At 56.8% G+C, this 14189-nt stretch overlaps 1 protein-coding gene across 1 annotated transcript; it reads right to left on the reverse strand.

Moving 5' to 3' along the window:
* Positions 1-402: 402 nt before the first annotated feature.
* On the reverse strand, positions 403-12941 carry LMAN1L (lectin, mannose binding 1 like). The gene is made up of 14 exons (XM_028484179.2): positions 11865-12941; positions 9401-9555; positions 9180-9287; positions 9030-9088; positions 7278-7377; positions 6810-6930; positions 6171-6226; positions 5393-5525; positions 4933-5084; positions 4188-4253; positions 3760-3827; positions 2703-2826; positions 1924-2055; positions 403-634 (listed from the first exon to the last, which is right to left on the reverse strand). The coding sequence occupies exons 1-14, from the start codon at positions 12043-12045 to the stop codon at positions 509-511; spliced, it is 1581 nt and encodes a 526-aa protein (XP_028339980.1). The 5' UTR covers positions 12046-12941; the 3' UTR covers positions 403-508.
* Positions 12942-14189: the final 1248 nt, after the last annotated feature.

Consider the following 14189-nt stretch of genomic DNA (forward strand, 5'->3'; position numbering starts at 1 on the left):
AGTTCTGGGTCACGCGCCTGCCCTGCTGACCCCTGGAGCTACAGGGAGCAGCGAGAGAGAGTTGTTCATGGTGATGCTGCCTGCGCTGGACCAGGAAAGGCACCTGGAGGCACCACTCCTTGTTCTGGCTGAATTGGGGGACAGAATTATACACAGCTGTGACTCCATCTCCCACCATAGCCCAGGGTTCAAGGCCTGTGGGGTATCTGGTCTTTTGTCAGTCAAGCCAGTCCTTGGCCTCCTTGCCTGCTTGGAGCCCACTCTCAGCTACCATCTAGAAGAGGTTGCCTTCAGAGAGAGTAAGGTGAAGCTGGAAGGTAAATGAGCATATCAAAGCATGAGGAGAGGGAAATCACCTTTAATAAGGTTGGAGCTCCCCAAAAGCTAAGGTGTGGGTAAGAGCTGGGTACCCAGAGGCAGAGGACACTGGCCAAGCTCTCCACCTCCCAGACATAGAGTGACTTCCTAGTGATGAGAAGTGGACATTTCTTCAGGGCGTTGAGGTAGGTCACCCATGTATGCTGGGGGAGAGGGGCTGCCTCCTCAGAGCCCCCAGGGTCCTAGGGACTTTTGGTGCAGGACTCAGAGGAAGGCTGCCTATGGACAAATAGTCCTGAAGGTTCTTGTCCAGCTTCTGCTTGCTGCCAGGGAGAGAAGAAGTTTACTTGGGCTTCTCCCTTCTGGGCTCTTGAGACCAGGCTCCTTATATTTACTACACCCACCTCCCTACACTCACTGCACCATAGCACCCCCTGCTCTGGGGCCTTCTATGGCTCCCTTGGCCTGCTCCATCAGTACCACACTTTCCTCCTGGCATTCAAGGTCTGTCCAGGTGGTTCCAGCCTTATGGCCACCATTGCACTCATAGATAACACATAAGCCTGTCATCATTTCCACCTCATACCTTTGCTGTTCTCCACATCTGCCTGCCATCCCCTCTCCCACTGTGCTTTTAAAACTCAGGGGCTTCCCCGGTGGCGCAGTGGTTGAGAGTCCGCCTGCCGTTGCAGGGGACGCAGGTTCGTGCCCCGGTCCGGGAAGATCCCACATGCCGCGGAGCAGCTAGGCCCGTGAGCCATGGCGGCTGAGCCTGCGCGTCCGGAGCCTGTGCTCCGCAACGGGAGAGGCCACAACAGTGAGAGGCCCGCGTACCACAAAAAAAAAAAACAAAAAAAAAACACCTCAGCACACTTCACTCCTCCTCCAGGACCATCCCAGCGCACACTGATTCTTCTTGTCTTGAAATACCACCAACAAGGACTGTCCCGTTTCTAAGCTCCTTAGCACACCTTACATCTCTAAGTGTTTCATTCATCTAGGAACACTCATTAAGCAGAAACAGTGACCTCCCCCCAACCTTTTAAATTCTCTTTGCCCAGTTTCACAAACTGGTCCCACCCTTTGCTCTACAGTATTGAACTTTCCACTTTTTCTCCAAAATATATTTTTTTTCATGCTTCCGTGCCTTTTCTCATGCTTTTTCCTCTATATCGATGCCTTTACTTATCTTGTCAGGCTGGAAAACTCCTAGTGGCCTTGGTGACCCATATCAAATGTCCCTTCCAGGTGATTCCCTGATCTCCCCAAGCTGGCTCAAGTACTTTTTCCTGCACTCTTATAGCCCCTGAGCTTCCTGCCATCATGGCATTGACCATAAAGGATGTGACTGTCAGTTACTTGTCAGTTTCTCACACTAGAGAGTGAGTTCTGTGAGGGTAGGACCTAGATGGGACCAGCAGATGAGCAGATAGTCAGTAGTCTCTATTGAAAAAAATGGGTCCTAACTTGGGCACTGCTCCTTGCCAGCTGGTGGACCATGCAGGTCCCCCGCTGGGCCTCAGTATCCCATCTCTCAAATTGAATGGCTATGGCCTAGACCCAAGAGATGCTAGGTAGGTGTGGGAAGTCCTGCCATGGGAAGGCCCACCTGAAGTGTACATAGCAGAAGAAGCCTGCAGTCTGGATGAGGAGGAAGAACAGGAAGATGCCAGGCTGCAGGCACGAGGAAACCCCTGGGGGCCGACCAGGTGGGCAGGAGTCCTTGGCTGCCGCTTTCTGAAATGAGATGTTCTAAGATCCTGGATCAGCTTCTTACCCAGAAGGAGGGAGGGGACCTAGAATCGGGGCCACTGTTGGCTTTGTTTCCCTCTCCCAGTGTTGGGGTACCCTGACTCTCATCCAGGGAACTTGGACAGAGGGCAGAGTACAAAGCTCCCTCCCCACCCCAGATCCCATGGCTCCATCTGTGGGAACAGCTGGGAGGGCCTGGGGCCTGGGATCTCCAGGGGGCCGAAGTCTCTAGAGATAAGCAAGAGAGAGAAGTAGAGAGCAAAAGACAGCGTGATGGAGAGGGCAAGGAAAAGAGCAAGATGGGGCGGGGCACAAGGAAGAGTGGACTTCACCACGAAGCTTTGAATGATCTTGGGCACAGCCCATTCCCATTTATCTTCTGGTCATTGTGGAAGTTGGGCCAAGTGGTCTCCAGGGCCCTGCTGGTACTGAGAGTCTGTGGGACTCTCCAGAGAGCAGAGAAGGTAGAGAGAAGATGAGATCCGTGTGCCTGCATGCACACACAGACACAGACACAGGTGTGCCTGACAGGAGTCCCAGGAGGGGAGGGCAAAGGCAGGAGGGGCCTGGGGCTGCAGAAGTGCTGGAAGAAGGGGGCTGAGCCCCACGGTTCCCCCTTCCTTGCCCCTCACCACTGGACCCCGCAGGTCCTTCTGCAGAAGGCTCAGGATCTGGGCCAGCTCTAAGAAATGATGCTTGGTGCCCACAGGCAGATAGAAGGCCTGGGCTCTTGCGGCCATGTGAGCAGCTGCATCCCTGGTGCAGGGTGGAAACAAGGGAAAGAGTTCATTATCCCCTCTGATTGCACCCAAACTGCCTAAGCATTTCTCATAATCCCCAAAGGCAGCACCTGGGTGAGAAACAGACACCATCCATACGGCTCCTTTTGGGGACTGGTCTTTTTACCCCAGAGCTTCTCCTCAAGACAGCTTTAGCTCAGAGAAGCATCTCCCTAAAGCTGTCTGTCTCAACGCCAGGCTCCCTGGACTCTGCCTTCAGTCTCTGGCCCCCAGGGATTTAGATCTTCTTCCTCATCCCATCTTTCCTCCCCCAGGCGTCTAGATGTACGGAGGAGGGCTGGGGTTGGGGTGCAGTCACAGCATACAACCTGAAGCCATCCTCCTCCCATGGCATCAAGGTGATCCCCTACCCCCAGGGCTCTATGGGTAACTCCAGAGGCCTGGCCTAGAGAGGGGTGCTGGGAGGCTGGAGGAGGGTAAAATGAAGTCATGGACTGCCCACCCTCCAAGAACCCCATCAAAATGTTCCCTGCTGGGACTTCCCTGGCAGTCCAGTGGTTAAGACTCCGTGCTGCCAGTGCAAGGGGCGCGGGGTCGATCCCGCATGCCACGTGGAGCGGCCAAAAAAAAAGTTCCCTCCTTCCAGAAGCTATCACTGAAGAAAGGCTCAAATTTACTAACCCTCCTGGGGTGAGAATGTCTTGGGGAGTTGTGCTTAAACTAGGAGTTTCAAAATTTTAACTTGATTCAGTTAATTTCAGGTCAGTTCAACCAACCTAACTCGGCCCCTAGCCCCTCACTATGCTCCAGACTTTGTGCTGGGTGCTCAGGAAATGATGAAAGGAATAAAGGACTAGTGGGGGGAGGGCCTTCAGGCAGAGAAGCCAAGTTGGTGGATGGGGACTTCTCCTCCCTCTCCCCCAGGATCCTCATCTCCCCGTGCCCTTACCTCATCTCTTGCAGGTCTTGGAGCAGAGTCCGCTGTCCACGGAGTAGGGCACTGACCTTAGCTGAGTCCTGCAGGAGTGCCAGCCTCTTCTCTAGGGCCCAGGGCACAGCCCCTCTCTTCTCAGAGTTCAGCTTCCCCAGGGATTTGCAGCCCTCTTCCTTCTAGAGGCCTTACCCCATTACCTGGGCCCTCCTCAATGGGGATACATTAGGTTTATCTGACCCTCTCCACCTGGGCTTCTGACTCCCCCTCCTCTCAAAGCCTCTCCTTGAGGATGGTGGTTTCCCCCTTGACAGTGGCCAATTGGGAGCTTTCTCAAAGTCCCTCCCCTTTCCAGAAGTGGTTCTGCCCCCAAAGGAGGCCAGTCCTCTCCTCCCCACTTCCCCCAGGGCACAGTCAGCTCCCGGTGCTTGGGCCGTTGTCTTGACAAGTGACCTGGAGAGTTGGCCACCTCTCTCAGGGGTGGGTAGAACCTGGCAGGGGGAGTCCTGGGCCTGGCAGTAGGATCAGGGAGACCTGGCCTTGGAGTGTGGCCTCCCTCCCCTCTGCCCCACTCCAGTAGCCCAGCCTCAGCTGCTCTGTCCTGAGGACATGATTCAAACCTAGAGCTGCCAGAGCCCGGCAAAGCTCACAGGAGCCGCTGGCCTCTTCTGTCCAGCATCTAACATCTTGACTGAGCTCAGCTGTCAGGCCCCAGGCTGGGTCTGCCATGGGACATGACTCCCCAGGGGAGAAGCCAGGATGGCAGTGGAGGGGAAACGAGGATTCTGGTGCCTCTGAGCATTAAGCAAGCGTATGTGAATCAAATCACACGTGGAGCTACATGCAAATAAACACCCGGTCTATTTCTGTCACTTGTCTGGAGACCCACATCTAAATATGTGGCAACTCGTTTCCCCAGCCCCAGCCGTGGGGCTCTGTGAGCCTTCGCTTGTGCAGAGCCGCCCTCTGCCCATTCCCCTGCCTGGCAGGTCCTCCCCATCCTTCAACCTGCAGCATTTCACCCCTGCCCTCCTTTCCCTCCAGACCTCGGGGGAGACTAGTTCCCAAGTACGGTGCTTGCTCCTCTTTCTGGACAGAGGGAGCGCACTGGTGCCATCAGACCCAGTGCCTATGGGGCTCGGCTTCTCCAGGCCTGCAGGCAGACCCTTGGATGCCTGAGGGGCCACTCACCCAGGCTCCCTCCGGCCTGGCCTGGCCTGGGGACACCAGCTGCTTCTTCCATTGCCTCTCAGCCTGTGCCAAGTGTTTGGAGAGACCCTGGAGAGCCTGCAGGATCTGGCTGTGTCTGTGCAGTGTCTCCTCCAGGTCAAAGCGTCTTTCCCCTGGGGATCGGGGCAGAGCTGGGACAGGAAGCCGGCAGCTGGGGTGGGGCAACAGATCCTATCTTTCGAAGCCTTCTTGGAGGGCCAGAAAGGTGTGGCTTCTGCCTCCAAGACTCTCCCCTGGAAAGAGGTGTTTGGGTGGTGGGGCAGGGACAGGACACATCACCTGGGCCCCAGAGCCTGCTTACATATGGCCTCCTCAGGCCTCCATGTCCCCCCTGGTTAAAGGACTCCTGGTTCGAAGGGAAGAGGATCCTGTGACCCTCAATCAGGCCCTTGCCCCACCTGCCCGTTCCCTGGGTCCCTACCCTCTTCCTGGACTTCACAGTTCGGCTTTGGAATCATGTCCTCCTTGGTGCCCAGGGCCAGCCTTGCCCGCAGCCCTTCCAGCTGCCTTGCCAGGCAGAGCTGCTCTGTCTCCAGGAAGGGCTGCGGAGGAGGCTGGAGGAAGATGAAAACTTAGGCCCCAAACCCATGGGAGATCTGGGGGCTGGGGAGTCTCCTCACAAGCCTCACAAGTCTCCTCACAAGTCTCCTCCCACAAGCCCAGTCCCCCTCCCTGAGCAAACATTCACCCCAGCATGGGAAGACACCCCCGCCCCGCTGGTTCTCCTTCCCATACAGCTGGTTCTCCTTCCGCCACCAGGCCCAGAACTTTCCAGTCCTCCCAGCCCCACTGCACTGCCGACCCTCACACCCTTCTCTCCTTGTGCAGCCCAGACCCCAGCAGCTCTCTCAGGCCTCAGGCCTTTGTCCATGCCACTCCCTGTGTTCTTTCAAGCTCATCTTTGCCCTGTGGTCTTCCCTGCTCTCCTGCCTGGTTAGGACCCCTCTGTGCTCCCATAGCTCCTAGTCAGGCTGGGAGGTCCTTGAGGACAGACAGGGCCTGGCTCTGGGTCACCTCTGGTCCCCAGCACTGCCTAGCACAAGACTTGGCCTGAGCAGAGCTCCATGAGCAGGTAGAGATAAGGGTTGGAATGACAGGTCTGGTAGCTGGACATGAGCAGAGCATCCGGGGAGGGGAGGAATCCCTGGGCTGCCTCTCCCCCAGCCCTACCCCCAGGGAAGGCCCAGGGCCAGCGCTACCTCTGCACCCGGCTCACGCAGACTGAAGGTCAGGAAGGACAGGACATCATGGTCATCTGGAAAGGGGGGTAGAGAGGGAAGGTAGCTCCCACCCGGCAACTCACTCACTCAGCCCTCTCTCCCCAGCCTCCATTGCGTTCCTGGCAGGCAAGAGATCTGGGTGACTTTGGGCAGCTCTGACCCTTTTCTTGTTCACTTCATGGGAAAGGCGTGAGGATCAGACTAGCAGATGGGTGGGCTGTGAGGGTTGACCCACACACAGAGCCAGAGGGGGACCGCCAGTGAGTGAGAAAACTGGACAGTCCTGACCTAGAGCCATGACCACAGGCCGAGCAGCACCCTCAGGCCCAGAGCCTGGCTGCTGCTGGCAGGAGCCACCACACAGAGGCCACCTCATCCGCATGGCTCTGACCATGTCACTGTCCTCCTCAGAAACCTTCCATGGCTCCCCAGCACCCAGAGTCTAAAGACCAAAGCCCTGTCATTCCAGGACTCCCACCTCTGGATGCTCCCTGCTTTCCAGCTGAGTTCCTCCATGGGTTCTCTGTTATATCACATCCCTTTGCTCCATTTCTCTAAATGTCCCTTGTGGCTGTCCCTCTTCCTCTTGCCACACAGCTCCCAGCTAGGGGCCCTCACCTGCTAGGGTGCTGGTGGCTGCCGAGACCCCAAAGAAACCTCCAGGGGCCCAAAGCAGGGGCCCCACATCGACACAGACCTCATCCGGGTCGCTGGGAGTAAGGTCACTGTTCAAGGACACCTGAGGGGCACAGAGGGCGTGAGCCCCTTGCAGAGGGAGCCCACTCCTCTCCCCTGACCCTGGCAAGGGGATCGTCCCCACCTGACTCACTGGCTCCCCTGGCCCGGAAGGCGGGCAGCAGCTTGGTGTCAGAGTGGTGCAGAGGGGCTCGCACACCCGGTCTCACGCCAGCCTTCCCAAGCATGTGCTCAGGGCCAGTTAGGAGTCTGTGTAGGGAGGAGGATCCCTGGGGTGTTGCCTGCATGTGCCAGGTATGTCTGTGGGGTCATGGGCATTCATAAAGCTCCGAGCCCTGTCATCTGCACTCCCTGCCTGGTGGACCCACAAAAGCAGGAGGGGCGACTCACACGCAGCTTCTGCCCCCAGTAGGTGATCCGTGCTCTGAAGGGGTAAGGCCAGTTCCGGAAGTCCTGGTGGCAGGACCCCAGCACCCGGCTGGCTCCATCCCTGTGGGCACTTGGAATCCAGCCAGGCCGCACAGGACCCAAGGCCTAATCAGCAGGGGTGGTCCCAGAGGCGTTCTGCCCAGGCCTACAGTGCCACCCACCCCCACTGCGGGACCTGTCCTTGCTGTCTAGCTCGAGCCTCACTTGCTGTCTTCTGTTCCCGTAGCAGAAGAGAGGGGAGCGGGAAAGCAGGCCTTGCCTGGCGGAATGCTGGGACTTGGCCCTCCCTGGGACTCCTCCCTAGGGGGCAGAGCCTGGACCAACAGTGGGGTTTCCACCGCCAGTCCCTCGGGCCTCATCCCACGGGCTTCCCTCTGGGTACGGCTTCTCTTTCCTCTCCCTTCTGCCAAGCTTGGCCTGCAGCAGGACAGACAACACGAGACTCATCCTAGCAGCCAAGGACAGTATGACCAGCCTGCCTCCCCCCAGGGGCGGTGCCGCTAGCTCTGGGTGTTTGTTAGGAGTGTTGAGCCCGAGACGTCCTGAGTCTCTCTGGGCTCATGGACACACAGAAGCTCTCACACCAGACAGCCTGTCACCACTGCCTTCAGCCAAGAGGGAGGCGGCGTGGGGCAGGGGAAGAGCCGTGTGACATGGGGCAAGTTACCTCACCTTTCCAAACGCGAGTTTCCCCACCTTTTTGGTTTTGTTTTTGTTTTTGCGGTACGCGGGTCTCTCACTGTTGTGGCCTCTCCCGTTGCGGAGCACAGGCTCCGGACGCGCAGGCTCAGCGGCCATGGCTCACGGGCCCAGCCGCTCCGCGGCACGTGGGATCTTCCCGGACCGGGGCACGAACCCGTGTCCCCTGCATCGGCAGGCGGACTCTCAACCACTGTGCCACCAGGGAAGCCCTCCCCACCTTTAAAATGAAGATAATAATTGAGATTCCCTCATAACATTGTTATGAGGGTCAACCAAGTAATGAATGTGAAGTACTTGGTGCTGTGCCTGGCGTACAGTAAGCTCGGGTCATAAACGTTAGCAATTATTCTAATTGTTACGAGCTAGGGGATGTCTGCCGAGAGACACTGACGAACTGGCCCAGCTACTGAGGAGGCAGCCTGGCTGAGGAGGGATGGGCAGCCACGTCATCTGAGAGAAAGAGACGGTGCAGGCGGGCAGGCAGGCAGGCAGCTGGTGAGGGAAAGGCGTGGACACTCCATGGGCAAGTCTGCCTTCGTATCTCAGCTCTGTGCACAACGGTGTGACCTGGGGCAAATCGCTTCCCCTCTCTGGGCCTCAGTGTCCTCACCTGTAACTGGGCATTAATAATCCCCACTTCTCAAGAGTGTCAATATGAGATGATGTGAGTGAAAGCGCTGAGCGCGGCCCCCCCACCCCCGCATCATTTCTCTGCTCCCATTGCCTGGGGCTGTTGGGTTGAAGGAGTTGAGGACTCAGTGGGTGGTTCCCAGGAACAGCAAGCAAACTCTGGTCCCAGGCCCCGGAGGAGGAGGCACCGCTGGGACCGAGTGGGAGGGAGTCCCAGGGCAGTGCCATCAGCTTAGATGAGAGACCAGAAAGGAGGGCACCGCCCTAGGAGGGGTGGTCCCCGCCAGAGGCCAGGGCAGGGGCATGGTGGGCAGAGCGGGTAACCGCCAAGCCCCTCGCAGCACAGGAATGGGGTGCAGGGCAGGCCAGGCAGGGCCTTACCCAAGCGCCTCGTAGGGGGTGTGCCCATCACTGGCCAGCACACGGATGGCAGGGCTGTTCTGTGTGGGAGGTGACAAGCAGCCTGAGCCACGGGCACAGGGAGGAGGGTGAGGGTGTGGGCGGGACGGCGGGCAGGAGACCATGACTCACCTGGGTATCCTCAGCCGGGGGGTCGAAGAGGATCCCAATGCTGTCCCCCGAGTCCAGCGCCCCCAGGACAGAGCCTACTTGGCCCCTGCCCTGGGTGTACCACACGGCCTGCGGGTCCCCAGCTGCTCAGCTCAAGGGTCCCCGCGGGACACTGGAACCCTGGGCTCACCACCAGCCCCCCTGACTCACCCCCTCTACTGGACCTCGGTGGGGCCGCTCACCATGCCCTGGGCTCCCCGGCGCCCCGGCCCAGTCACCCTCATCCGCATTTCCACCTCCCAGGCAGAGAAGAGGACAGGGGTCCTGCTCCACACGGCGCCATTCCGGTTCCGCATGGCTGGGGCCAGCCGTACCTCCTCCAGGCCTGGGATGGCATCTGCGGACCAGAGCAGCTCAGGGCCTGGGCCCCACCAGCCCCTGCTCCCCCACCATTCTCTCTCATTGGTCAAGGCTGGGCTCCAGGAGGAGGGAGGAGGTAACATCACAGCCATTAGATAACAGACTGGCTAGTCCGACACAGGAATCCACCGAAGAAGTGGGACCCCAACACGGCTGGATGGGCCTTTGCCAGAGGAGGGCAATGGAGGCCAAACCCACACAGAGCACTTTCCCCGCATTCTCATGTAAGCCTCACCACAGGTCTGTGTGGCCTGCTTTTATAAGACCCCCTTTTATAGATGAGGAAGCTGAGGCTCAGAAAAGTTAAGGAACTAAGTGAATTGGAACTCAGCTCCGTCTGACTCCAAAGTACAAGCTTTTTCTGCCATGAGAGAGATTTGTGTTTCTCAGATGAGGAAACAGAGGCCCTATGAGGGAAAGGACATGCCTGAGACCACAGAACACAGGGGATCACCTGGAGAGAATAACCATGTGGAGGGTCAGGACTCTAGACCCTGAACAGACACTTGGGCGTGTCCAGACGCGGCTGGGCCTTCCTGATGGGGGCACCTAGGGGACATCTCAAGGTGGGGAAAGTATGAAAGCGAAGGTGGGAACTGGTCTGCAGGACTGAGGAAAGGGTGAGGGATGGAGTGAGTGTGAGAATTACCACTGGTGCAGGCGGGGTGGGGGAGGAGGGAAGAAAGGGGTGAGAAACTGAGGCAGGCTTGGCAGGAAAAGGAGACGGGTGATCAGAGGCCCCGCCCCTGCTGGCTCCCCTCCTCTGCGGCCTGCCAGCCTGGAACCTGGCCCAGGGCCCAGTCCCTGCCGGCCGTTCTAGAGACTGATAATCCAGCCTGTTTGCTTGGCAAAGGCCAGAGCTGGGGGCAGGGAGGCTCGGAGGCTGCAAGGCCAGGAGTGCTGGAGCCCTTGGGAGCCACCACTGCCTCTGGAGTGGCAGGCAGGAGGCAGAGATTGCCCACACCTGCCACCCTTCTGTGCTCTGCCTCATGTGGATTGTTCATGGGACCTCCCCCTAGACTGTGGGCTCCTTGAACCAGACCCAGGCCTGTGTCTCTGGGCTGGGCACACAGGGCATGGGGTGAGTCTGATAAAAGGAGGAATGAATGAGTGGGCAATGAGCATATCACTGGGTGACCTTGAAGAATATACCTCTTCTCCCCTATATGGCCTGGAACACCCCAGACTTGGCATGGCCCAGAGCAGTGAGTGTGGTATGGGCCTTGCCATCCTGGCCCTCAGGCATCCTGGCCCTGAGGCAGGGCCTGGCTCCGGGCTATGAGGAACAGCCCCTTCCTTTGCTTATCTCCTGTGTCTCTGTGAGGGAGGACTGGGCCTAAAACCCTGCCAAGAGGGCCCGTCTTCTTAAAGGGATATTTGTTCTGGTCTCAGTTAGGAATCATGCTGTTTTTCAGAAATTTCATCTCACAGACACGGAAATACACAATGGATCTGCTTTCTCTCTTTGGTTTGTCTGCTAGGAGGCTCTGAACCAGATCCACTCTGAAGGGTGGGCAGACTTCACAGCATATGTTTTGGCAACAAGCCACATTCTTGGACTCATTTCAGGCCTCAACCCTAAGTCTTATTCTTCTTGCTCACTCCTAATTTAAACTTCTCTCTATTGCATAGGTCCTTATAAGTCCTCCAGAATCTTTTTAGAACAAGACCAAGCAGAAGACAGATTCTTCGTAGGTCTGGATTTGGAAGGCCCAGGATACAAAGTATGGGCTAAGATGCTCTCATGCTTGCTTCCACCCAACAAACATATAGGCAGGGCTGGGGCCCTCTCTGGTAAAACAGCTGTCCATGGGGATGCCTCCCTCCAGGCAGCCCCCTAGTTCTCTTGGACAGCCACAGACCCAACAGCGTGGAGCCAAAGTGTAGGTTGGTCCAAGTTGCCTGGTGTCTGTGTGTCTGGGACTCAGCCTATGAACCTGTGTGTGTGTGTGTGTGTGTGTGTGTGTGTGTGTGTGTGTGTTCACAGGTCCAAGAGGCAGGGTGAGGGGTCCTCCAAGGAGGGGTAAAAATAGAAGACAGAAGTCCCAGGGCAAAGAAGAGGAGAAGCAGAGAGGAGAAACTGAAGCTGCTGGGTGGGGGTGGGGTTGTCGTGGAGCAGGAGACAGGTCTGGGAGGGGTCCTGGGCCCCTGGCACTGGCTGCCCAGGCCTGGCCCCATCTTGGGCAGTGGCTGGTACTGGCAGGCCTGCTCCCCACCAAGTCACAGCCACCCAAGGGCTGGTCAGCCCCTCCAGTGTTCCACCCTGGGCATGGCTGGTCCCCTTACCTCCGTGATGGCTCCAGAAGGGTATTCCAGCCCCAGGCAATGCCGGCCTTGGTCCTTTGAAGCTGAGCTTGTACTCAAACCTTCGCTGAGGAGGGTGGCCCCACTCAGGGCTGTGAGGGTCCAGGAGAAAGAGGAGGAGGAGAAGGCAGAGCAAGGGATCCAGGCCACGGACCACCAGCATTGTGAAAGGATCTGGTATCCGGGCCCAAGGGTGGATTTGCAGCTGGGAGGCCAGGGAGGGCCTCCTGGGATGGGGCCAGGTGGGGAGGAGCTGGGATGGGCCAGGAGCTGGGTTTTGGCACTGTCCTCTCCCTGCCTGCGCAGCACAGACATCCCGTTCCTTCCAGGCCCGACCTCAGGCCCCGCCCATCACTTCACCTCCAGCCTGACGGGCAGCCCGACCTCTTGCCAACCTGAGCTCTGCCCCTGCTCCTTGGCTCAGGCCATCCTTCTACCTCCCTTCTGCCCCAGCGGCTGCGGGGCCTCAGGGGTCCCTGGGCCGGGCCACCCTCCGCAGCTCTGACTTTCCTCCCTGCCTGGGATGGGCCCCTACATCCTTCCTCCTTCCCACAGATGGATGTCCCCACTGTCTGGCCATTACCTACCCACCCCATCCTTCCCTATCCTGCTCTCCCTGCTGCGATACTCGGCTCTCTGCCATATTCCCAAACGCTCATGCCTCCAAGCAACCTGGTTTCCTCAACAAATAAAGTATATGAAAATAGAAAGGGAGTCTTTAGAGACAGAGTAAATAAATGCAATGCATAAACCTTGTTTGGAGCCTAATTTTAACCAACTAAATGGGGGAAAAAAATGAGACAATTGGGGAAATTTGAACAATGGATATTTGATTAAATTAAGGAATTCTTGTTAGAATTTTTAGGAGTAATAATGGTATTGTGGTAGTGTTTTTTGTTTTTTTTTCTTATGTCTTCTGGAGAAACATACTAAAGCTTTACGGATGAATTGATGTAACATCTAGGATTTGCTTCCAAATATCCCAAAGCTTGAGGGGAACAGGGTGCAGATGGCACATGATTGACCTTGAGCTGATAACTGATAAAGCTGGGTAGTGAGGACGTGGGGCTTCCTTATATTCTTCTCTCTACTTTTATCTGTTTGATAATTTCCATAATAAAAAAAGTTTTTAAAAAGTAACAAATCCTATATTTCAAATATTTTCATCCAAATACATTTTGGTTTTCCAGAGTAGCTCGTTTGCCAAGATTTCTGGGTAGCTGAAGTTTTACTGTACTTTGTAAACCCCCAGTAGGATTAAGACTCTGAAGCTCCACAAGGTAATTAAAACCAAGGCTGTAAATGGAAAATTTTAGGACACGCTAAAAGAAGAGCTTCATTTCTCTACACTAAGCCCTCAGCTACCTCCACCTGCTCTCCCCCTTCACCTTCACAGCCAAGCTGTGGAAAGGTGGGCTCCCTTCCAGCCCTGCTTCCTTGCCTCCCCCTAAGTCCTTCCAGCTCCTGCCCTCCCCACCTCTGCCTCCCAGGAAAACTGCTCCAGCAAGGCCTGACGATGCCCGTTCTCTGTGCCTAGCAGACAATTCTCAACACGGTCTCAGCAACGTGAAATGCTGTGGACACCCCCCCTCTTACCCCTGCTCTGAGAACCCCTGCCCCAGGGCTCACCTGCCTCTCTGCTGCCCTGGGCCATCCCAGGAGCTGCTTCTTGGTCACCGTGCTCCCTCCCTGGCCCCTTACGGGTCACGTCTCTCCTCAGGCTCCACGTGCTACCTGGCCAAGCTCGTCCACGTCCATGGCTTCAAGCACCACTGCTGTGCCCATGATCCCCAAATCTCAACTTTCAGCCTGGCTTCTCCTGGAGCCACAGCCCCGAATGAATGTCTAACCCTGGAGTAGACCTTTCTGCTTGGATGTCTCAAAGGCCCCCAGACAACATGTCCAAACCAAACTCCTCTTCTCCAACCCCCAGCACATCCTCCTCCAGGGCTGAGGGGAAATGGGTGGCACCACCCACCTTATCAAGCTGGACACTGGAATCCTCCCAGATCCCTTCCTCTGCCTCATCCTCGCATCAGCCATCAGCAAGCTCTTCAATTTGCTCCTGCCACTCTCATACTGTTACCTGATGCTTTAATCTCTCCAAGCCTCACTTTCCTTATCTGTAAAATGGAGATAATAATAGCGTAGATCTCCAAGAGTTGTTTGGAGGGTTATGTGAGGTAATACATCCATTAGAACAAGGCGTGACAGAACTCAGCTCAGTAAAACACCAACTGTGTTCATCTTCCTCTCCACTTCCTACCAGCTTCCCCAGTCCAGGCCACCATCAGTCACCTCCTGTCT

Source organism: Physeter macrocephalus, unplaced genomic scaffold (assembly GCF_002837175.3).
Source record: "Physeter macrocephalus isolate SW-GA unplaced genomic scaffold, ASM283717v5 random_138, whole genome shotgun sequence".
Classification (NCBI taxonomy): Eukaryota; Metazoa; Chordata; class Mammalia; order Artiodactyla; family Physeteridae; genus Physeter; species Physeter macrocephalus.